The 22,517-nt window shown below is 40.8% G+C and overlaps 1 protein-coding gene across 1 annotated transcript in view; it reads left to right on the top strand.

Annotated features, from left to right (window-relative positions):
* Positions 1-21,087, top strand: part of HSD17B7 (hydroxysteroid 17-beta dehydrogenase 7) — a 35,972-nt gene extending 14,885 nt beyond the window's left edge. Inside the window, exons 3-9 of the mRNA XM_036757237.1 lie at positions 2,128-2,220; positions 3,272-3,386; positions 9,881-10,075; positions 15,372-15,476; positions 16,821-16,877; positions 18,987-19,085; positions 19,971-21,087. Coding sequence (XP_036613132.1) covers positions 2,128-2,220; positions 3,272-3,386; positions 9,881-10,075; positions 15,372-15,476; positions 16,821-16,877; positions 18,987-19,085; positions 19,971-20,090 — 784 coding nt within the window. The 3' untranslated portion in view covers positions 20,091-21,087. The remainder of the gene's footprint in view (positions 1-2,127; positions 2,221-3,271; positions 3,387-9,880; positions 10,076-15,371; positions 15,477-16,820; positions 16,878-18,986; positions 19,086-19,970) is intronic.
* Positions 21,088-22,517: the final 1,430 nt, after the last annotated feature.

Genomic DNA, 22,517 nt, shown 5'->3' on the forward strand with positions numbered 1-22,517 from the left:
GGTGGGGTTGTTCAAGGAATCTATTGTCTTAGGTCCAAATGCCAGACACCTATTAGAAGCATGGCTTGACTGGGCCCTATAAAGGCTGTCACTCTTTAAAATCTTGTTTCTTTTTCCCTTGAAGTGACACACATACCCACCTCCCACCCCTACCACACATAGCCCCCCCCCCCCATATCATCCAGCCCCTTCTCTCATCCCTTCCAGTGAGAGCTAGTGCTCCAAGAGACAGGTGAAGCTTTGAGACGTCACAGATTCCCCTTCCTCCAACCCCCAGTTTGGGGGTGCCAAGCAGGAGGGCTCAGCCCTGTGGAAGAATTAGCCAGTAGCAGAGTAGTGTGGCTTGGGGATGGGTCCCTTTGCCTAGGCATTTGGTCAGGAAATAAAGAGTAATCGAAGTGGAATTATGGCCCTGAAGCCCCTGGCCCTGGGTGTTCCTGCTGCTCTGTCTGCTTCCTTCAGTCCCAGCCCTCTTCCAAGCCCAGTAAGGGAATTCTCTTCTTTGGCATGGAACAGTAAAACTCCTTCTAGGCCTGGCCAGTTGAGGAAGATGAGTTGGGTAAAGCTGTCCTTGGACTCTTCTCTCTAACACTTTACCCAGCAGCTCTCAGGCCAGATGTTAACTTCTGCCCTGCCCCCAGCCCTTCTCCCCCCACCCCCCCCCACTCTCCCACCTGTCTCGCCCTGGTCCCATGAAGTATGTGAGGGAAAACTGAGTGGTCTGAGTCCCTTATTGCTTCTAGGTTAAAGTGGGTTGGTTGGGGAATAAAGCACTCTGGAGTTTATTGTGTTTTCTCTCAGTAAAAGCTTTTTTTTTTTCCTGGGGGAAAAAACATGTCAGTAAAACTTTTAAAAAGGGAAGAAATAGTCGAGAATCAGGGTGGCTTAGTGGTTAGAGGGCTGACTTTAGAAGTAGGAAGATACGGGTTCAGGTTCTGCTTCTGACGTATGTTCCCTGTGTGACCATGTGCAAGTCATATACGCCTCTCCCTGGCCTCCACAACTCTTAAGACAATCAGCTGAAGTCAACATGAGGTGCTGGCTAGGATCCATTTACAGATTTCTACCCCAGACCTTCTCTGAACTGAAAAAATCTCTGGCCCAGATCCTCAAAAGGTCACTGTCGATTGATCTAAAGCACTGTAGGGTTGGACCATTGCATTCTGGGAGTGGGGCCTTAGCCAGGTGAGTGTAGGTCTTGTTCTTAAAGGACTCCAGGGAAGGAGAGTTCATTTTTCAGAAACTAATTGCAGAGTTTAATGTACAGTCTGCTCCCCAGACGTCATCTTTAAGTTACAGAACTGCATGAAGAATACTTGAGTTGAAAGTCCAAGGGATATGATGAGACCTTTTTGGCATGATCTTCCAGCGTGCTTACTTATGCCATTTTTATTCTTCTGAGCAGCTTCTTGTTTACCTTAGTGCCAAGTTTGATTACTAATAGGAAAAAACAGTGAGGCATGAAAAATAAAGGTTGTTCTAGTCTGGTTATTTTTTTAAAGGCAGATTTAAATTCGCAACTTTGAGGGTAGTTAGTTAAGCTGAAGTCAGATTATTTGTGTTGTAGAAATGAATCTTTATATTACATTTCCAGAAAAAGATAGCGATATTCCTAAATAGGTGCTTAGATAATGTATCAATAATTCATCATGCATGAATAGGTTTAGCTGTAATGTCCTTTTGGGAAGTTCTTTTGGGAACGCTTTCTAAACTCCTAGTTACATGAATGTGTGCTGAATTGAATAGAATTTGGCATGAAAAATAGATGTTCCCCTGGTCTCACCATATTGACTTTGATAATTAGATTCATCTGGTTGTCAATTAGTGATAGGGAAATCAAGAGTACTTTTGCTCCTGAGACATGATCCTCACTGGAAAATTCTTTACATGTGAAGACCTAAGCCCAAGAGCTACCAGTGATATTTGAGCGTTTATTTTGACAGTGACTAGTTTTTAAGAGAAAAGCCTCATAACACGTTTCTTTGTCGACTGTTGTCATCTTCTTGGTTCAGGAAGAAAGTTTTACCCTTCGTGCATTTCTCTTTAATGACCATACTCTGGGGTTTTCAAGTTTTCTAAATATATGCTGAATGAATCAATGATTTTGTATTTGTATTTTACTTCTAGGTTTGAGCGTCTAGACTACTTCTATATGAATGCTGGGATTATGCCAAATCCACAGTTGAATTTAAAAGCACTTTTTTCTGGCCTCTTCTCAAGGTAACTTGAAGATTTTTCAGATAAACAGATGAACACAAAAGCATTTGTTAAACACTTTGTAGGGGCTGTCACTGTGCTAAATGCATGGGGCTATAAATAAATACAAAAGAGCATTTCAGACCCTAAGGATCTTCAAATAGGATGAGACAATATATCTAGGAAGGGTGTTCTGGTCTAGGAAGTTACAGAGATAGTAGATAGAACCATGGGACAGTTTTAGAGATGCTTTGGTTGTTATTGCCAGAGAAAGGAGGAGTAGGAGTCAGGGAGAGAAGGTGGAGGAGATGGGTTTGCCAAGGCAGGAAGATAACTATAGAGAAGCACTTTCAGGGATCTAAGGCCAGCTAAATAATGGGGGCTCTCCTCAGGGAAGACAGTATGGTCCTGGGGCAGGAGTTTTGGAGCTTAGTGATTTAGCTCCTCTAAGGCTTGGCCTCTGGAGGTCTAGTTCAGAGGGTGCATCAGTAGGGACCAGAACATGACCAGTGGGAAGCAGAGCTACTCAGTGGAGTTAAGCTGCTTCAATTTTTTGTGTCCAGTTTTGTCAGTGATCAATATAGCAAGTTGATTTGGGAATATCAGAGAAAAGTGGTGGGGGGTAATTGGATGGAGAGATCATGGGTAGAGCTGATCTTACCACTTTTATGAAAGGGAAATTGAATCCTGTCAGTCATATCTTGGGTGAAGTGTTATCAAAGCTCTGTGAAATCTTGATGCTTTTAGGGTAGGCACCCCAGTGGATAGTTGCTAGGAGGAGGGGCTATGTTTATCTGAAAGAAGGCATTTTAAAAATCACGTAGTACACACAGTTATATTCACTTCCCAGCCCTTGGGAACACAAAGGACTGTTAGAGACAGCAGGCCTTCTTTTAAGGCCTTTTCTTGAGTCATTATCCTTCAAGGCCATTGGGTAAATCAAGAGATAGCTGGACTGTTGTGGTTTGAACTATGTGATTTGAATAGCAGTGGGCAGATTTGGTGAGTTTGATTTGACACCAAGAGATCAGGTTAAAGCATTCTAGTTTGACTATATTCTTTTGTTCTCTTTCAGAAAAGTATTTCATATGTTCGCCACAGCCGAAGGCCTATTGACCCAGGATGACAGGGTCACTGCCGATGGACTACAGGAGGTGTTTGAAACCAATGTTTTCGGCCACTTTATTCTGGTAAAGACAGACTCTTGAGCTTTTGCTTAGCTGTGATGGGAAGTGAAGGCCATTTCACTACATTGGTCCTGATTCAGTCCTGTACGTGAGAATGAACAGAAGCTGGTTGTTAAATAGGAGCTTATTCTAGGGAAGACTTAATTAGAGTAGCTGTGTCTGGTTTTCTCCCTCACGTTTCCTGGGCCTCTGCCTCCATTGTCGTCTCCTTGTATAACAGGAGGTTACAGTCTGAGGTTACTTATGAGTGTTGGTATGATTTATTTCATTGACCTTCACTGCCCTTTTCTGTTACAAAACCCAGTTTGTAATTCATTATACGTCATTCATTATATTCATTATATCATCATTCATTAGCACATCCCTTCATCCATCCACCCATCCATAAATACAATATATACATACATTAATACATGCATTCATTATGCATCATTCCTTTTAGACAAGCCAACTTTGACTCCATCTTTAGGTGGTTTAGCTACCAAAAGGTCCTTTTATGACATGACTTGGTAGCATGGACCCCAGAGAGGAATTTAAAGAGTAATTCTGTGTATTTTGAAGTAGCTAAAATAGATAGGGCTCTAAAGTCTTCTGTGATATCCTGACAGGGTTCAGGAGGGATTCCATGCTTTATTACATTTTATTATACATTCCATGTATCTGATTTAGAATTAGATAGTTAGAGCAACCTATTTGCAGAAAGAAGAGAGGAACACATTCTGTTGCTGTTCTTTTAAATAGAAATTATTGCTAATATTACTTCTATTAAGTTGTATTTAAAATAGGTTATTATCCTAAATACTGGAATATTACTTCTCCTTATCTGCTTCTAAGCATGGTCATGTGCTTATATCACAGAAAATAGTGCTCCTTAACTTTTTTTTTTTTCTGTCAAGGGGATCCCTTTGAGAAGCTGGTGAAGTTTATGAGCCTCTTCTCAGAGTAGTGTTTTTAAATGTATGAAATAAAACATTGCAAAGGAAACCAGTTATATTGAAATGCAGTTATCAAACTGCGTGTGTGTATGTGTGTAGGTTCATATATATGTATATGTATATGTATATGTATATGTATACACACACATATATATGGATTTATATATGTAAGTTTGTATACATATAGGTATATATATGTATGTATGTATGTACGTATGTACACATGTACACACACTCAAGTTTACAGGCTCTGGCTTTAAAAACTTCGACATAAAAACCAAAACCAGTCAATTCTCATTGTTCCCAGATGTTTTTCATCTGCTTGGTCAGTTCTTTTATAAACAATGTTAAATTAAAATTTCCTTATGTCCAAAACACTCTTGATCCCCTACCTCCTGCCACTTGTGGAGCATGTTCTCAAGAAATGGGATCTTGCTGTCTTTGTAGGTTTCAGGTTGTAAATCTGCCACCAACAGTTATTGGGATAATGGATTCTCTGGTTGAATACAATTTTGATGTCTCTGCCATTTTTGGTTATCCATGTTATTGCTTCTGTCCTACTAGTACAAATAAATAGGAGAAAACGCTCCTATGCCAGATTAATCCTATATCTCCACCCCCCTTACAGAAATAGGGCAAAATAAAAGCTTAATATGCAAAGTACTCATGAACTCTTTCTGATATCCCCCAACTGGGTTTATCTTCGTTTCTTGGGATCAGGCAGGTCCATTCTGGCACCTCACTTGTCCTGGGAAATGCCACTTCATATCAGCTAGATGGTTCAAATGGATACTTCTACCCACTGCATGACTTAGAATTTCTTAACACTCTCCAGGCTGAGGACTTTCTCCCTGTTTTCAGTGCTCTGTTTTTTTGCTGGCCCTATAAACATACCTGGCATTAATCCAGTCCCTTTGGAACTTCTGCCATGGTTCATTGTTCCACCAGACACTGTCTGGTACAAGATGGGGTCTAGTATTTCTCCGGTTGTTTCTGTTGCCCAGGTCTAACACTTGATCGTTCTCATTTCTTTAACCCAACAACTCTAGAGTCTCATTTCACATATCAGCTTTCATTTACTTGCTTTGGAAAAGAAATGAGGTCCCACAGTGGACCACACTGTGCGCAAAGCCATCCCTAAAGGGATGTGTGCCAACGAGGCAAATCAGGCTGATGAATGTAAGGGTAACATTGAAAGGGAAGAGAGATGTTATGGAGGGCAAACATGCAGCTTAAAGGATGTATTATAGGGAGAGGGTTGCTAATTGTATGTAAAAAAGTGCTTCACATTACTTTATTCCAGCACTAGCTAGCAGGCACCATTACCCTCTCCTCAACCTGCTAGCCTCTTCAGGCAGTTATAATGATCTTATCCATGTCCCAGCTAGGGATACCCCTAGTTAAGGGCCAGGGATGATTATCCCGGTTGCTGTTTCTTAGGGAGAGCTGATAGCTAAATGCTATAAAGTATGGAATCACAGAAGTATGAAGTAATAACTTATAAGAAGTCTTTTGTTTCCTTTTTACTCCTTAGAATCTATATCAGTCCTCTTTATGTTTTGCCTTTTTCTTTCCCTCTTTTCTTTAATTGTTTATAATATACCTGGTAGATAGATTGTTTTCTTTCCAGTTTTCCTTGCTTTTCTTTTATCATGAAAGCCACTTGTTTAAAGCATTTTAAGCATTTACATCTTCTTTTGGTGGGAGAGTCCTCTTCCCCCTGCCCACCAAAGATTTCTTTTCTTCAAACAAAATAATACCAAGGCTACTCATGCTTACTTGTCTTCCTCCGGGCTTCCTTCTCCCTTTTGAGTTAGGTTTTCAGATCTCATTTGTTTTGCTGTAAAACACTTCATAAGAAACAAAAGCTGGCCTTCGTAGGTCTGGGTGTAAAGAATCGTAGAACTATGAATCTTAGAGGCAGAGGTGGTTGTTGAATTTAGAGGTTATTTTATCAGACTCCCTGTGTAGTAGGCATTTCCTGTACAACATCCCTGACTAGTCTTATTTAGCTGCTGACTACTTCTAATGATAGAGAACCCAGTATTAGGAAGTAGTCGATTCCTTTTATGAATCACTCTGATTATAATTCTTCCTTATGCTGAGGTGAAATGTGCCTCTGTAACTGTTCTTTGTCTTTATTTTTCCTTCCTTTCACATCCATGCATAAGCCTAATTTCCCTTTTGTGTGTTGGCCCCTCAAATATAGGCAAATTGGAATGAAATTGAATACATTTTTATTAAATGACATCTATTTGTGAGACACTAAGTTCTCCTGAATCTTCTGTCTTAAAGGTTAGATATACCCTGCTCTTCAAACCATCCACATCTATAACATGATTCCTTTATCATTGTGGTGCTCATGGAAATACTCTCCATTTTCTCAGTGGTCCTTCTAAAATATGGTGCCCAGAACGAAATATAATATGCCAGGGTTGGTGTGATGAAAGCCAGGGTACATTGAAACTATCTCCTCCATTGTTGTGAATGCTTATCATTTTAGCCCAAGATCACATTAAAGATACCATGGTATAGTGGATAGAAGGTTAGCCTCAGAGCCAGATAGACTTAGGTCAGATCTGACCTCTAGCACATACTGGCTGTGGGACCTTTCAGTGTCCTAGACAACTCTCTAAGACTATAAGTTGCAGATCAGGTGCTGGTCTGTGTTGGTGAAGGGAGTTGTCTACCTGGGAGCTCACCTACTCTGTTGAAACTACAGGTCCAGACTCTTAAAAAAAAAAATCACACTGCCATTTGCAGCAGCCATGCCATCTGTTGACTTAGATTCTTTCATAAGAATTGCTGTCTAACTGAATTGTCTCTATCTTTTTACATGTGCAGCGACATCTTCAGTGTAAGACATTGTTTCTTCTTGTTAGATTTGGGCCTATCCTGTTGGATTGAATTTCTTTCATCACATGTATCGTGTTGGCTGTCCCACTCAGTTCTGAGCCCTCTGTGGACTTAATAATCAGGTCTTTTGTATTGTCTTTGTCTAAGACAGTGATTAAATTGCAGAACTAAACTAGCTGGGTCAATGGCAAGCTACTAGGGACCTTCTAGATTCGCAGGGATCTGTTAGTTAGTAGTATTTTGGTTTAGTCATTTAACCTAGTTATGAATCTAGCTACTGTCATCCAAACTACAGGGATTTATGAAAGGCCAGTAAATCCAGATTTCGGCAAGGCATTTTACTGTGTATAAAGCAATCTCCTGGCCTGCTACTCTAGTAACTATCAGAAGGAAATGAATCGCTTGGCTTGATGTGTTCCTGATATTTCCATGCTGATTCATTGCGATCGCTTCTTCCCTTTTCTAAGTGCTCACAAACCATCTACTTGATGATCCCTTTTGGAATTTTGCTAGTAATGACTATCAGGTTGTCTTGTTAACAGGCAATGTGCCTTTTGCTTTTGGAAAATAGGGATGTTATTTGCCTGATTACAGCCCTCCAGTACCTTTCCTTTCTCCACGATTCTCCAACAACCATTGACCATAGCTACAGGTTCTTCGTTGGGGCTGCATGAACTCAGATTGGCAATACATTCCTCACATATATGTTGGATTTAATTCTCTCTGATTTTTCTTTTCTCCATCCAAGTTTGAAAATAAGTCTCCTTAACAGAAGCAATACAGCCTATTAATATTGTAATGTTGCTGCCAAGCAATGGGCTTCCCTTTTTTCCTCTTTTTTGCTTATAGTTTGGGAAACCTTTTGTGGTTGTGGCTGTGGGACCTTTCTTATTAAATGATGTGTATTTGCAAGACACTAGGTTCTCCTGAATCTTCTGTCTTAAAGGGTAGATATACCCTACTCTTCTTGGTTGAAAGCTGAAAAAACCTTTCCTTTGAGCTTTAGTTTTCTTGACATTCTTACAGGTCTGTGCCATCACATTCTACTCATCCTTGGTTGCATGGCCTTATATCTGCTCCATTTTCTGTAGAAGTCCTTTTACTCTTAGCTCATCAGAGGATTCCTTGTGCACTCACATCTCACTCTTAAGTATTCTCTCCGATACTCTGCTTTCTTCCCTATTAGGGTTGTTTATGTTGCGTTGCCAGAATTTTGTTTTGGGGAAGCTTTTATCCTTCGTATTAAGATCATGACTATTAGAAGCCAACCATCTGGACAAGTTAATAGCTGGAGGAATGATATTTTTTTTTAATTAATGAAAAAACATTTATTGAATTCCTACTAAGCTCAGTATTGGGGGTGGATGACAACCATGGAAAGACAGTCTATGGTCAAGTTCACACTTTGGCAGGGGGTGGGGGAGGAGACAACATATTATTAGAGAGTTCAATTGTTGGGTAAATGAAAAGACTTTTAAAAGTTCTAATTCCTAAAAGTCATAAGAATGCACCAGAGGGGCAGATTGCATGGTCCAGACAGGCATCTTTGGATAGCAGTCTGGATTAGCTTATAGGTAGTTTAGGGTAAGAGCTGAGCACATCAGAGTTCAGTTGGATCTGACAGAGATGAGGAATCTGCCTTTCTTTTATTAGTAGTACATGTGAATAATTTCTATAATTGTTTAGAGTATGTTTATAATAATTTCTACTCTAATTAGTAGTACATGTGAACAATTTCTATAATTGTTTATAGCATGTTTATAACATAAAATATAGTATTTTGTTCATATTATTGAAGAAAAATTAAAATAGCACATAGCTAAACAAAGATAGTCATGGAAGACAGCTACAACACAAGACGGGGAGAAGGGTAAAGAGATTGATTTGGAGATTATATTGCAGGACTAAAAAGAGTAACACTTTAAATTTCACCTTCTGCAAAGTATTAATTGAGTCTTCTCACTTCTTTCTAGTTGCTTCTCTGGCTAATCTTTTAGCTTCAGTATTGCCTTCAACTTTCGAACCAGTAGGTACATACTTCCACTCAACATTCATGTCCTGAGTCATAGTATCCAGCTTAGCGAATTGTTCTTTGTGGACTACTTCTTTATTTTTACTTGTTTTCCAGCCATTTTCTTTCCAATTGTGAATCCATTCATTCATGAGTCCTTTGGTGACAAGATGATTATCTGTGCACACAGTGAGTGTGTCCTTATTTTGGGCCTTTGCTTGCTCGATCACTTTGGTAGCTGCTTCTAATGATGCTCCTTGGTTTGTCTGTTGTTCAGAATGTGTACTACTTATGTTTAGACCATGGTTGGGTCCCCAGAAGACACCAATACCTCCTTGCGCTACTTCTCTTCCATTATTTTTGCAGGCACCCTTGACATACACAGTGTTAGGGTCTGATGCCTGGTATGATTGCCCGTATGGGCTTTCAGAGCCTCTAGTCTCCCAGCCATACTCATAGCTCCTTGGATTGTGTTTCCAACTCATCTCCAGTCTCTCCAAAGTCTTGGTGTAAAAAAGAAAATGAGTCTGACCTTCAGAGATTGGGAACTCTGGAGGAATGATATTATAGGGACATTCACTGTGGTGCTTATGGATTGGGTTTTGGTTCCTTTGACAAATTTATTTTTGGTAAGCATTGAGAGCTCCCATAGACCCACCTGGTAGCCCTAAAAAAGATTTTTATTTTTATCTCAGATTCGGGAGCTGGAGCCTCTTCTTTGTCATCCTGACATTCCATCTCAGGTCATCTGGACGTCTTCCAGCAATGCCAAAGAATCTAATTTCAGCCTAGAAGATTTCCAGCACGTCAAAGGCCGTGAACCCTACAGTTCTTCTAAATATGCCACTGACCTTCTGAGTCTGGCTTTGAACAGGAATTTTAACCAACAGGTGAGAGGTCCTAAAGAGTTGGAGTGAAGAGAGTAGGTTCAGTCCCGGCTCAGACAGTGGTTAGCTGTGTGGCCATGGACAAGTCATCATACCGTCTGAGATTCAGCTTCCTCATATGTAAAATGGGGATAATAGTACCAGTAGCACGTCCCTCACAGGCTTTATTGGGAGGCTGGATCAAAGATGATACTTGTTGTTGAGCACTTTTGCAAATGTCACAAAAATGTAGGAGTATAGATTACATCGCCTCCCTCACAGGATTGTGAAGAATGTGCTTCGGACACCCTCAAACACTATGTGAATATGGGTTTTTTTATTCCTGACAACACAGCTGGCCGATATAATGACCAGAAAGATTTCAGGGCATTTTTTTACTATTGGTCTGACTTGAATGCTATATTGACAGGAAACAACAGAAAAACAAAATAGTTGGAATAATAATATTCACTTGTGGTTCTCAAGTTGCCACCTGTGAGTCTTTGGGACCTTAAATTTCTCTATTAAAATGAGTCTTACTAGATTGTATCCAGTAGTAGTTTGCTCTTTCAGTTGCAAAAGTGGCTCCAAAATCACACGGCTGAGAGAGCCACGGGTCTGAAGATTTGGGGAAGTCATCCTTGTGAGTGGACTTGACTATTGGAAAGACTGCAGCAGCTGTGGTTTTGGAGGACAATTTGATCCTAATCTGAACAGGGAAATACAAGGAAGGAAGGAAACAAGACTTCAGTTAAGTGCTTGCTATGTGCCAGGTACTGTGCTTGCTGAATGCAAGCCCCCAAGTGTTGATGAAAAGAACAGAATTCCCCCTGGAGTGGGTAGACCTCTTTCTGGGAGCCAAAGACCCAGGCTCTAATCCTAGTGCTCTTATGAGCCAGTGCTGGAATTCTGGGCAAGTCACTTAATTTATCTATTTTTCCATTTCTAAAGTGGAAATAGCACTATCTGACTTGCCTAACTCACCAAGTAAGGATCAAATAAAATAAAAGATAAGAAAGTTTTTGAATTTAATTCAGCAAGCATTGCTTGATCACCTACAGAATGCCAGGCAGGGGAGGCAGCATAGGACAACAGATGAATTGGCATAGGAATCAGGGAAGACCTGGGTTCAGATCTTGCCTCTGTGTGATCTTGGGCAAGTTACCTAATCTTTTGGTTTCCCAGGCAGTTATCTAAGACTATCAGATGACCTACATAGCTAAACAGAGTTTTCTCACCGACAATTCCTGGTGCCAATGAAGGCACAGAAGGTGGGGACCAAAAAAAAGTTTCAGGGGCTGAGGGATGAAAAAAAATAAAATAAATATTCCTGCCCTTAAATAACTTACACTTTACTGAGTAGAAACATATTTGTTGGGGGGCGGGGGGTTTGGAGCCAAGATGGCAGAGTAAAAGCAGGGACTTGCTTGAGTTCTCCCCCACATCCCTCCAAGTACCTTTAAAAATGACTCTAAGCAAATTCTAGAGCAGCAGAACCCACAGAATGACAGAGTGAAACAAATCTCCAGCCCAGACAACCTGGAAGGTTGACAGGAAAGGTCTATCATACTGGGCTGGGAGTGGAATGCCATCTAGCGTGGGCCATGCCAGCACACATGGGTCTGGAGTGGGTCTCAGGGGACTGAATCACTGGCAGCTGTGGAGATTTCCAGACTTTTCAACCCACAAACGCCAAAGACAATGTAGAAGGTCTGTGGGAAAACTCAGTCAGATCTGGGTGAGAGAGAAGCACGGTCCAGTCCCAGCCTCTGGGAGGTGGCGGTGGTAGCAGCAGCCACTGCTTCAGGAGCTATTGGCCCACAGATGGTAGGGGGATCAAGCCACTAATCAGAGGGGGATTGCCAGGATCTCTTTGCTGGCACTGAGGCAGGATTCTCTTGCTTTGCCCTGCTTAGATCTGGGTCGAAGTCCTGGGTGGTGGTCCCAGAGTGAGGAGAAGTACTGCTGTGGTGGAGCTTGTGGTGGCTGTGGAGAGGGAATCCTCTTCAGAGTCCCAAGGCAGAAAAGAGTGCTCAAGGTCACTTACAGACCAGAGCACAGGTCAGGAGAGGAGTAAACAACTCTCCTTTGATCATACCACCTTAGAAGAACTGAAAATTTATAGGTGCCTAGAAATATCTCTGAGAACAGCTGCACAAAACCCAAGAAGTTTGAAACAGTGCACGCTCCACTCTGGAAGTAGAGTTGTACCTTGACAAAGAGTCAAAAGTCAAGTAATTGGCTGGGGAAATGAGCAAACAGCATAAAAAAACCGGCAGACTATAGAATCTTACTTTGGTGACAAGGAAGATCAAAACATACAACCCAGAAGAAGACAACAAAGTCAAAGCTCCTACATCCAAAGCCTCCAAGGAAAATAGGAATTGGTTGCCAGCCATGGAAGAGCTCAAAAAGGATTTTGACAATCAAGTAAGAGAAGTAGAGGAAAAATTGAGAAGAGAAGTGAGAATGATGCAAGAAAAGCATGAAAAAACGAGTCAACGACTTGCTAAAGGAGATCCAAAAAAATACTGAAGAAACTAATACCTTAAAAAGTAGACTAACCCAAATGGCAAAAGAGCTCCAAAAAGCCAATGAAGAGAAGAATGCCTTAAAAAGCAGAATTTGCCAAATGAAAAAGGAAGTCCAAAAGCTCAGCGAAGAAAATTATTCCTTAAAAATTAGAATGGAGCAAAACAAAACCAAAAGAATGAAAAAAATAGATGATATGAAATATCTCATTGGAAAAACCACTGACCTGGAAAATAGATCCAGGAGAGATAATTTAAAAATTATTGGACTACCTGAAAACCATGGTCAGAAAAAGAGCCTAGACGTCATCTTTTAAGAATTGATCAAGGAAAACTGCCTTGATATTCTAGAACCAGAAGGTAAAATAGAAATTGAAAGAATCCACTAATCGCCTCTTGAAAAAGATCCCAAAAGGAAAGCTCCTAGAAATATTGTAGCTAAATTACAGAGTTCCCAGGTCAAGGAGAAAATATTGCAAGCAGCCAGAAACAATCAATTCAAGTATTGTGGAAGCACAATCAGGATAACACAAGATCTAGCAGTTTCTACATTAAGGGATTGAAAGGCTTGGAATATGACATTCTGGAGGTCAAAGGAGCTAGGATTAAAACCAAGAATTGCCTACCCAGCAAAACTGAGTATGATCTTTCAGGATAAAAAATGGATATTCAATGAATTAGAGGACTTTCAAAAATTCTTGATGAAAAGACCAGAGACAGAGGGCACAGGGTGAGTTGAATATGAAAGGATGATATCTAAAACATAAAATTAAGGAGTGAGAGAATATATTGGGAGAAGGAGAAAGGGAGAGGTAGAATGGAGTAAAGTATCTCACATAAAAGAGGCAAGAAAAAGCTTTTACAATGGAGGGGAAGAGGGGGGAAGTGAAAGGGAATGAGTGAATCTTACTCTCATCAGATTTGGCTTAAGGAGGGAATAACATATGCACTCAATTGGGTATCTTACCTTACTGGAAAGTAGGGGGGAAGGGAATAAGGGGGGGTGATAGAAGGGAGGGGAGATTGTAGGAAGGGGTAGTCAGAAGCAAAGACTTTTGAAAAAGAAAGGGTCAGAGGAGAAAGTAGAATAAATGGGGGATGGGATATGATGGAGGGAAATGTAGTTAGTCACAATATGACTATTATGGAAGTGTTTTGCATAACTATACATGTATAACCTATATTGAATTCTTTGCCTTCTCAATGAGGATGGGTGGGGAGGGAAGAAAGGAGAGAATTTGAAACTCAAAGTTTAAAAAAATGTTAAAAATTATTTTTGGATTCAACTGGGAAATAAGATATACAGGCAATGGGGTATAAAAATCTATCTTGCCCTACAAGAAAAGAAGGGGGAAGGGGATAATGGGAGGGGGTATGATAGAATGGAGGACAGACTGGGGGAAGGGGTAATCAGAATGCATGTCATCTTGGGGTGGGGGGAAGGGGAGAGATGGGGAGAAAATTTGGAACTCAAAATCTTGTGGAAATGAATGTTGAAAACAAAATAAATAAAAAGAGTTAAAATCTTTTTAAAAAGTTACAAATACAAAGTTTTAGCACTAGTTGTTTTCACTAAGAAACACTATTTACTGACAGACACTATAATAAAGGAATTTCTATGTGCAAGAAAAAAAAGAAACATACATGTTAAATACAGAATCTCTACAAAATAATTGTAGGGTGGTGGGGAACACTATCAGTTAGGAAAATCAGGATGTGCAGATTGTAGGAGGTGGCATCTTAGCCTTGAAGGGCTCCCAGAGGAATTGAGGAAGGAGTGCTTTTCAGGCATGGGGGAAGAGTCTGTAGGAAGACAGAGGCAGGAAGTTCTGTACAGGGAGCAGGAAGTGGGCCTTTTAGTTGGAATGTAGAGCATGCAAGGTGAATTAATGTATAGTCATTCTGCAAAGATGGCCTAGAGCCAGATGGCACAGGGCTTGACAGCCCTCCTTAGGTGTCTGTTGGTGGTATGCAGAAGTTACCACTGTCTCCACTGTTTCTTGCAAATAATATTGTCCGGGAAGACTTAATGGTGTCTGGATGTTGGAGTCAAGGTATAGTATGTTCAGTTGCGGCTAATTAGCCCAATATGAGCTGGGAAGGCAGAGCCTCAGGTTGGGCACTATCATCCATTTGAACATTTGTAATGGAGATGATGTTTCTAGATTTGCACATCTCACATTTCCTTCGTGCTACTGTGATTCTGCTTTGTTCTTGGAACACAGCACCTTCTTTGATGCAGGCACATATGCTGGCTGGTCTTGTGCCAGCATCTCCATGTCTTACAATCAGTATTAAAGTTCCTCAGAGAGACCTTGAGCATGTCTTTGTACCACTTCTTTTGACCACCATGTGAGACATGGAAAATCCTGCCAATCTTGGAAGGCTTCAAATTCCTGCCAAGTGATGGACTGGCTGTTGGTCAAGGCTAAATCTTCCTAAGGTTGCAGGGACCCTGTTCCAGACTTGGTCTCAGTCTAAATTTTTTTGGCCACAATAAATCTTGAGTGAAATTCTTGAAATTCTTATGTGAATAGAAAGAAGAATTACAATCTGCATCAATGGTGGAAGAGTACCATGATGATCAAATTATAGATTCTTGCAGTGTTAAAGGTTTATTCAGGTCACATGTGGCCTCAAGGCCACAGCTTCCCTCCCCTCCCCGCCCAACCATTCAAAAGACTTAAGAGAATTAGTAACTGTAGGAAAGAATACTTTGAAAGGCTGTTCTTTCTTAAATGGCACCATCTTCCCATTTCCCTCATTCTCATCTCTTTCTGTATTGCCAGGGCCTCTACTCCAGTGTGGTGTGCCCAGGGTTTGTGCTGACCAATCTGACATACGGAATTCTGCCACCTTTCATCTGGACACTATTGGCTCCAATTATATTTTTGGTGAGTGTTATGTTCTTTCTTCATTATTTTTCCAAATATATTCAAGTTGAGATCATAGAAGATAAATTTGAGTATAGGGAAATGATTTGCTCACTAGAATATTAGTGTGTCCTGTGGTTTTAGGGAATTTCAAAGCTTCTTCAATGGAGGACCTGTGCACCACCCCACCTAGCATCCTGACCCAATTTCATCTGAGTATTTGCTTGTCGGTATGCTAGTATCCTACCCACCAGGACCCATCTTTTTAAAAAGATAGCTACCCTACAATTCTAATTTCCCTGATTTCTAGCATTTACATACATCCGCTGTTCTGGTCTGTTTCTCTCAGTGACCCCTAATTTAGTTGTCTGTATCTACAGACTTATTCATATCTCTGGAGAAACTTTTTATCTCCTAGATATGAGTGATTTTGTTGTCCTGAAGCCACAGGTTAGAATTCTAGGGCAGCCTAATATGTGCATTTCTGAAGCATGTAAAAGAAGTTCTAGTTGTTTTCCTTCAGAGTAGACATTTTTTTTTTCTGTTTTATGAGAACCTCAAATTAGGAAAGTTTTGTTCTAGCCCTGGCTTTGCCACATTGGCAGACTCACCTTAGGTGACTTATCTCTCACTGTGGACTCCATTTCCCAGTTTGTAAAATGAGAAGGTTGATTTGAGATCATTGGATTATATGACTCAACCTTGAAGGGTTCTTTTTTCTGTTCTTCCTTTTCCACAAATAGAGGTTTTGTGCGCCTCTCCTTGGCTCCTTATGTTATAATAGCTACAGGAGTTTGGGGCTTTCTATCCTTTGTCCATCCCCTCATTGGACAGTTACAAGTTCATAGCTAATTCTTACGTGCAAGATAAGGAATAGCATAAGTGCCTGCTTGGGTGTTCATTTTCAAGCCAACTAGATCTCTTCAGTAGGCCTTCCATCAATAACTGATAATTTGGGGAGTAGTAAGATGTGGTAATTGTATTTCCCTGGTGGTGACTCTAGCATATGAGCACAGAGATTATTTAGCAACTCTAACTGAAGAACGACCTTTCAAGTCTGCTTCTTTGAAAAGATGAGGCAGAGCAGATTCCAGAACTGAGCTTTACCTGGGGGCACAGGACATGAGAAGCCCAAAGTCTGGGATCAATGGTTGCTTTAATCTCTGGTAGATAGTAAGTGCCCCTTTGACTCTCTAGTGAGGCACTGGAACTTTATTAAAATCTTATATACTGGAGAAACAAGGAATTTTGGGAAGCATTTGCTTCTTCCAGGGATTTATGTATTAGAAGCTGAACACCTAATGTTTTTCATGTCCCTGGTAATCTTTACATGTTAATAAATAGTATTTTTTTTTCTTTCTTCAGCTGCGCTTTTTTGTAAAGTCTTTAACAGTTACACCTTACAATGGAGCAGAAGCCTTGGTAAGTCCCTGGGGCCTTGATGGGAGATGGCCTAGGAGACAAGAATCTGAAATTCAGAGGTTACTGATGACATATCTTACTGAGAGATACAGAACCCTTGGAGTGTCTGGGATCTGGGGTGAAAGAAAAGTAACCTTCATCTTGGGAAATGTTTTTGGAATCAACCTAATTGGTGATAGGGGACAAGTTAGTTGTGAAGGCTTTAACCTCTAAGGTAGTTTTTGGTTCACCCTCTCTATATAAAAAGGAAGCCAGAGAGGGCTGAGGGGTCTATGCCCACTGTCTTTAAGAATTGGTAGGGATGTCTTTGGGAAGAGGATGACACCTGTTCTGCTTGGCCCTAGCTAAGGGCTATGGGCAGGGTAGCAGAGAGGCACCCTCAAAGGTTTAATGTGAATCAGCCCTGCCCTACAGTTAGAGGCATAGACTGCCTTGTGAAACTGTTCCCTTCACTGCGTAGAGATCTCCAAGCACAGCCAGTACGACGACTTGGTGGAGACAGAAGAGAGGGATTCCCTTCTTCTCGGCGACCGGCCTCCTCACAGTCTCTGTTTTTGCAGTTACAGGGACATTTAGAGGCTCATTCTTTTGGGACTGATCAACACAAATGTTATTGAAGGCCTAGAGTGAGTTCAGCCTAGTGCTAGGTGTAATGGGAATACAAAAGAAAAAGATAGGAAAGACAACACTAAAATACAGGCACAGAAAACAGTATAAAACATTATATAATCAGGTGTTCAATTATGTGGCGTAGACCAGGCCTTTACGACATATGGCCCATGGGCTGCTTGTGGCCCACATAAAGATTTCAGGTGGCCTGAGAAAAATGTAGAGGATGTAAAAGAAAGTAAAGATGTAACAAGTGCTTTGTCCTTGCCTCACTTAACCCCCCTTCCACTAGTCACTATTATGCCCATCATGTGACTTGGCAGTGGCAACCAACCATTGTCAGTCTCCAGTTACCTTTACTTGGAAAGTGAGCCTCTAAAAACCACTCTGGGGCCCAGAGAAGTTTAGCCTATTTTATTTTTGGCCCCTACCTACTGCCAAGTTGTGCAGGTCTGGCATAGACAGTAAATGCCATACTTTACAGAAGGGAGATATTAGAGTGAGCTGGGTTAGTTGAAAGGGGCTTCAGAATAGGTGGGACTTGGTTTGGGCCTTAAAGAGTTCGCAAATTTGGAAAGGTTGGGATGTGAAATCAGCTTCTCAGACACAAGGTGATACTGTCTGCCCTTGCCTCTTCTGCTTTAATTCTGCTCTAACGTTACTGGAACTAGTTCTGATGTATGGGAAGAATAATAGCTCACATGTATATAGTATCTAGAGATTTGCAGAGTGCTGTCATCTTATTGGAGAGTTCTTTTACCCTGGAGAGAAGGCTGCAAGTATGTGTTGGCGAAGATATCATTTACACTTTGCCATGTCATGGTTTAAGGGCCCCATTAGTGCTTTGGATAATTCAATCGAATGGTTGGATGTGGGCCTGGAAATTTGGTTTAGGTCTCCATTTTTCAAGCTCCAGCAGGAAAATATTACTAATAATAATTTTTCACTAGATGCTGATATGAAAAACACTTGCAGTATGCTTAAAAATATACATGTATGTATATGTATGCACATGTTTACGTATACACACATACACATGTACATACATACATATACGTAAATATAAATATATGTATGTAGGTTTGGAGTATCTATTTAGAAATAGGCCTTTAAATCCCAGGGTTAATATTTCATTTTAAAAGCTGTTTGATCAATGAGCTATACCATCTAATGGCATAAACTGAGTATCTTTGGGGAAGGAACTAGACTTCATTCCTGGTATTTAATGTAGACCTTGAAGGCCAGCCCTACCTTATTTAACTTCAAATAACTTGCAGAGAAAACTGGTTGATCATAGTTATCTTTCTTCCTTCCCTTGGATTGAATTGCTCAACAACTCCATTTAGCTATTGAGCAATTATAGAATCTTAGAGCCCAAAGATTCTGCCAAATGATGATTGATGGGGTTTTAAAACTTGTTCAAAGCTATTTAAAGTACTTGATGTCAAGATTTACCTTAAGACAGGTGTGACTCATGCACTTCTTCCTCCTCCTTTCTAGTTATGGCTTTTCCGACAAAAGCCTGAGTTTCTCAATCCCTTGACCAAATATCACAGTGCTACCACGGGTCTTGGAAACAATTATGTAAACCCTCAGAAGGTAAGCCTCATTAAAGGTAGCTTGGTAACAGGAAATGGTGACAGGCTCATTAGCTGAAAAAAATACCAACTAGAGTTGGGGAAGGCTATGCCCGGGAGTGATCTTCCTTCCATTTAAAAAATTTATTTAAAAAAATCTTTTTTTTTGTATTATGCACATGACAAATATCAAACCTAAATTTGTCACATATAATGAAGACAATAAGAGGCTTGTATATGAAACCATAAATCTAGTACGTATGGATATTTACATATATACATACACATCTTTGTTACATAGATGTGTATGTTTGTAAAAATTTAAGTTTGACAACCATTGCCCTGCTTATCTTTGAGTTTTCCCGAACTTTTTTTTTCTTCTGCGTATTTCCAATGTTTCATTGTTCTTTTCGTTCTTTTGTTCCCTTTTTAAAATGACTGTCCATACCTACCTGTCTTCCCCTGGTCTCTGTCAGTTTCAAGACAAACTATTGTTCAGCCTTCTTGCCTGACTTCTCTGACTGCAAATATCGTGCCTTGTATTTCCTCAAGCTGGATGAATGCAGACTTGGAAGGAAGAAATATTTTCCTGATAAATCAAAGAGACAAATATATTTGCATTGGACTCGTATTTACAGTTCTTGAGCTTTTCCTCGGATTGGGCCCTTTTCTCTTCTATCTTGGAGGGATGAAATTGCAATTCTCTGTCATCTTCAGATTGTAGTGACTTTTCCGAACCTCTGGTGAAGAAGCCCTCTTTCTCGCCCCACATCACTATTGCAGTGCCGTTCTTTGGCGAGTTTCCAGCTTCTCTTGCTTGCAGCTCTGTTGGACACTCTCTTTCTTTTATCCCATGTTTCCTTCCCCAGCGGGACCCTTGGTATCCCTCTTTCTGCTTCTCTTGCAGATGGATCTGGATGAAGAGACTGCTGAAAAATTTTACCAAAGCTTGCTGGACCTGGAAAAGCGCTTTGGGGCCGTCAGAGCCGAGTCACTGGAGAGCAGGAGGCAAAAAGGAATTGCTTAGAACCATCAAGTGCTTTCATTCTTTTGGGTGATGTGCGTTTGTAGAACAGCCTCGGGAGGGTCTCGTCTCCTCCCTGGTGTGTGTGTGTGTGCGTGTATGTGTGTGTGTGTGTATACATATGTGTCCTATAAAAGAGAGGGGGAAAAACTCGCTTCTGAAACATCCAGTTAGAAACAACACCTTTGTCATTTCTATCACTGCTTCTAATTATAGCCTTGAGAGTTGGCCTCTATATTATTACTCTGCCTTATTTCTCCCTCATAACGTGGTTACACTGTGTGTGACATCCCATCTCTTAGAAAGGAAAGGGTGTTTTGTGATTTAAATAAATAGGCAACCATCATTTGTAGCGTTAAAGTATTCTGTAGCTGAAACTTAGGACCAAAGCAAGCCTCACTGGACAGGTCTTCTACTTCTCCTTTGTGTGGGGAGTGGGGAGACTAGGTGTCCTTGTCTTGCCTGGACTAGAAGGACCATGGCCGCTCATGAGCTCAGGCCCCATGCTGATTGGTGTGGAAGTTTTAACGTGTTCTGTTTATCCATCCTGGACCAGTTCATCCTCCCTTGGGCAGCCCCTGAGGACCCAGCTCAGGCACCCTCTTAGCTTTAGTCCTTCTTTGGTCCAGAGGCCCTCAATTCAAGCAGTCCTCCAGTCCCAAACTTCTTAGTAGCAGGGGTTAGAGTCCTGCACAAGCAGGTGTGGCTCCATCCCCCTCAACTAAGGAGAGTGTGTTACCCTGTAAAATTTAAGATCAAGACAAAGGTCTGGATTCTGCCGGCTGTTAACGTCGTCTTCCTGGGAAAATCACTTCACTTATCATGAGTCTGATTTCCAGCCAGTGAAAGAGGAGTTAACTTCCCTCCCTTTTTGTCATGAGTCTCCAGTGCGTTGACGTGTTCCAAATAAAACTAACTTGTTTGGGTATGAGCTGTTCTAGAAACACTGTAATTCTTGGGGATGATCAAAATAAAGTTTTCACATGAAGTTAACGGGTCAGAACATTGTGGTCCAAGTTACTGCAAAGCGAAGGCCATTGCTAGATATAAATTGCAGTTCAAGACAACTTATTTTGGGGATGAAGAAGGATAGTCCTCAGCTATCAAACAGCGTAACCTTTTCTGAGCATCTATAATCTCTCTTTAAAAGCAACAGCCACAACAACACTACTTATTTTGGTTACATTTTGAGTTCCGAGTTGTCCCCCTTCCTCTCAACCCAGCATTAAAGAAAGGCAGTATTTGATATAGGTTTATTGTGGAACCATACAATGCATCATCTGTAAACTCTTAAGAATTTTATTCTAATTAGCACTAAGAAGCCTGGAGACACCCGTGACCTAATTTTTGTATTTTTTATGATGTTTAAAATGGTCAGCTCTTTTTTTGGTTCATCCAGGAGGCAGCATAGCATAAAAAGGGAAAATATTAGACTCGTAGTCAGAAGTTTGCTTTGAATTTGGGCTCTGATGATAGCTGTGTTGTCTCAGACAAATCTCTGCTTCTAGGCTCAGTTTCCTTATGTATTTTATATCTCATGGGCATATAAAAACTGTGTTAATTGCCTTACAGGCTTGTGAATGGCCAGGGTCTATAGATTTGTTATTGCGTTGGCTGCATTCACTTTTCACATAAGCTAGCCTGGCTTTCCCCAATCTGTTTTGAGCTGTCAGCTTTTTAGAACCTAAATTTGGTCCTTTGCGTTTTTCCTTATTAAATTTCAAAGGGAGGAGTAGGACAGGGAGGGACTTAATGGTGAGTTTTTGCCTTCCCTCTCTGTCAAGGTCCAATGTGCCTAAGACAGCCCATGTGTCTCAGGGAGACATAAAACAACAACCCTGACTTCTAGCACCTTCTTTCTTTTGTACACAGTGTACACAACTGCATTTGGAAGTAACTATCACTGCCCTTTAGAGACATAAGTCCAGAATTTTGGTGGCTCTCCTTTATGCTTAAGACTTACTGGCTTTGTAACATTATGAGCACAAGACAAGGGTCTTGAAACATTTTCACTCATCTTGTGGAAATTTACAGCCCCTCGGGTATGGAAAAAAACAAAGTCCTAAGCAACCCTCCCTTCTTGCAAGCATGGAAAAATACAAACCTCAGTGTTACGTATCAGAGTGTTGACCTACATACACTAATGTGGTGACTATTTTCTTTTTAACTATGACAATTTGTAGCATGTAGTTTGTGTTAGCTGGGATTGGAAAAAGCATTAAAAAAATAAGAAGTCAATTTAATAATCAGCTTTTTCTGAAGCTGTCTACTTTGAATTTGTGTCTCTGCCTAAGGTGTTGTCTATGTGCTGTATGTGGAGCAGGATAAAAACACTCTATAAGCTTAGCTGCCAGTGGATTGGATGATGCCAAACTGCTCCTGTTCTCTTCCTAGGACTGAAAAAATTTTTGTCATTAGATGAAGGGGTGG

Source organism: Trichosurus vulpecula, chromosome 4, assembly GCF_011100635.1.
Source record: "Trichosurus vulpecula isolate mTriVul1 chromosome 4, mTriVul1.pri, whole genome shotgun sequence".
NCBI lineage: Eukaryota > Metazoa > Chordata > Mammalia > Diprotodontia > Phalangeridae > Trichosurus > Trichosurus vulpecula.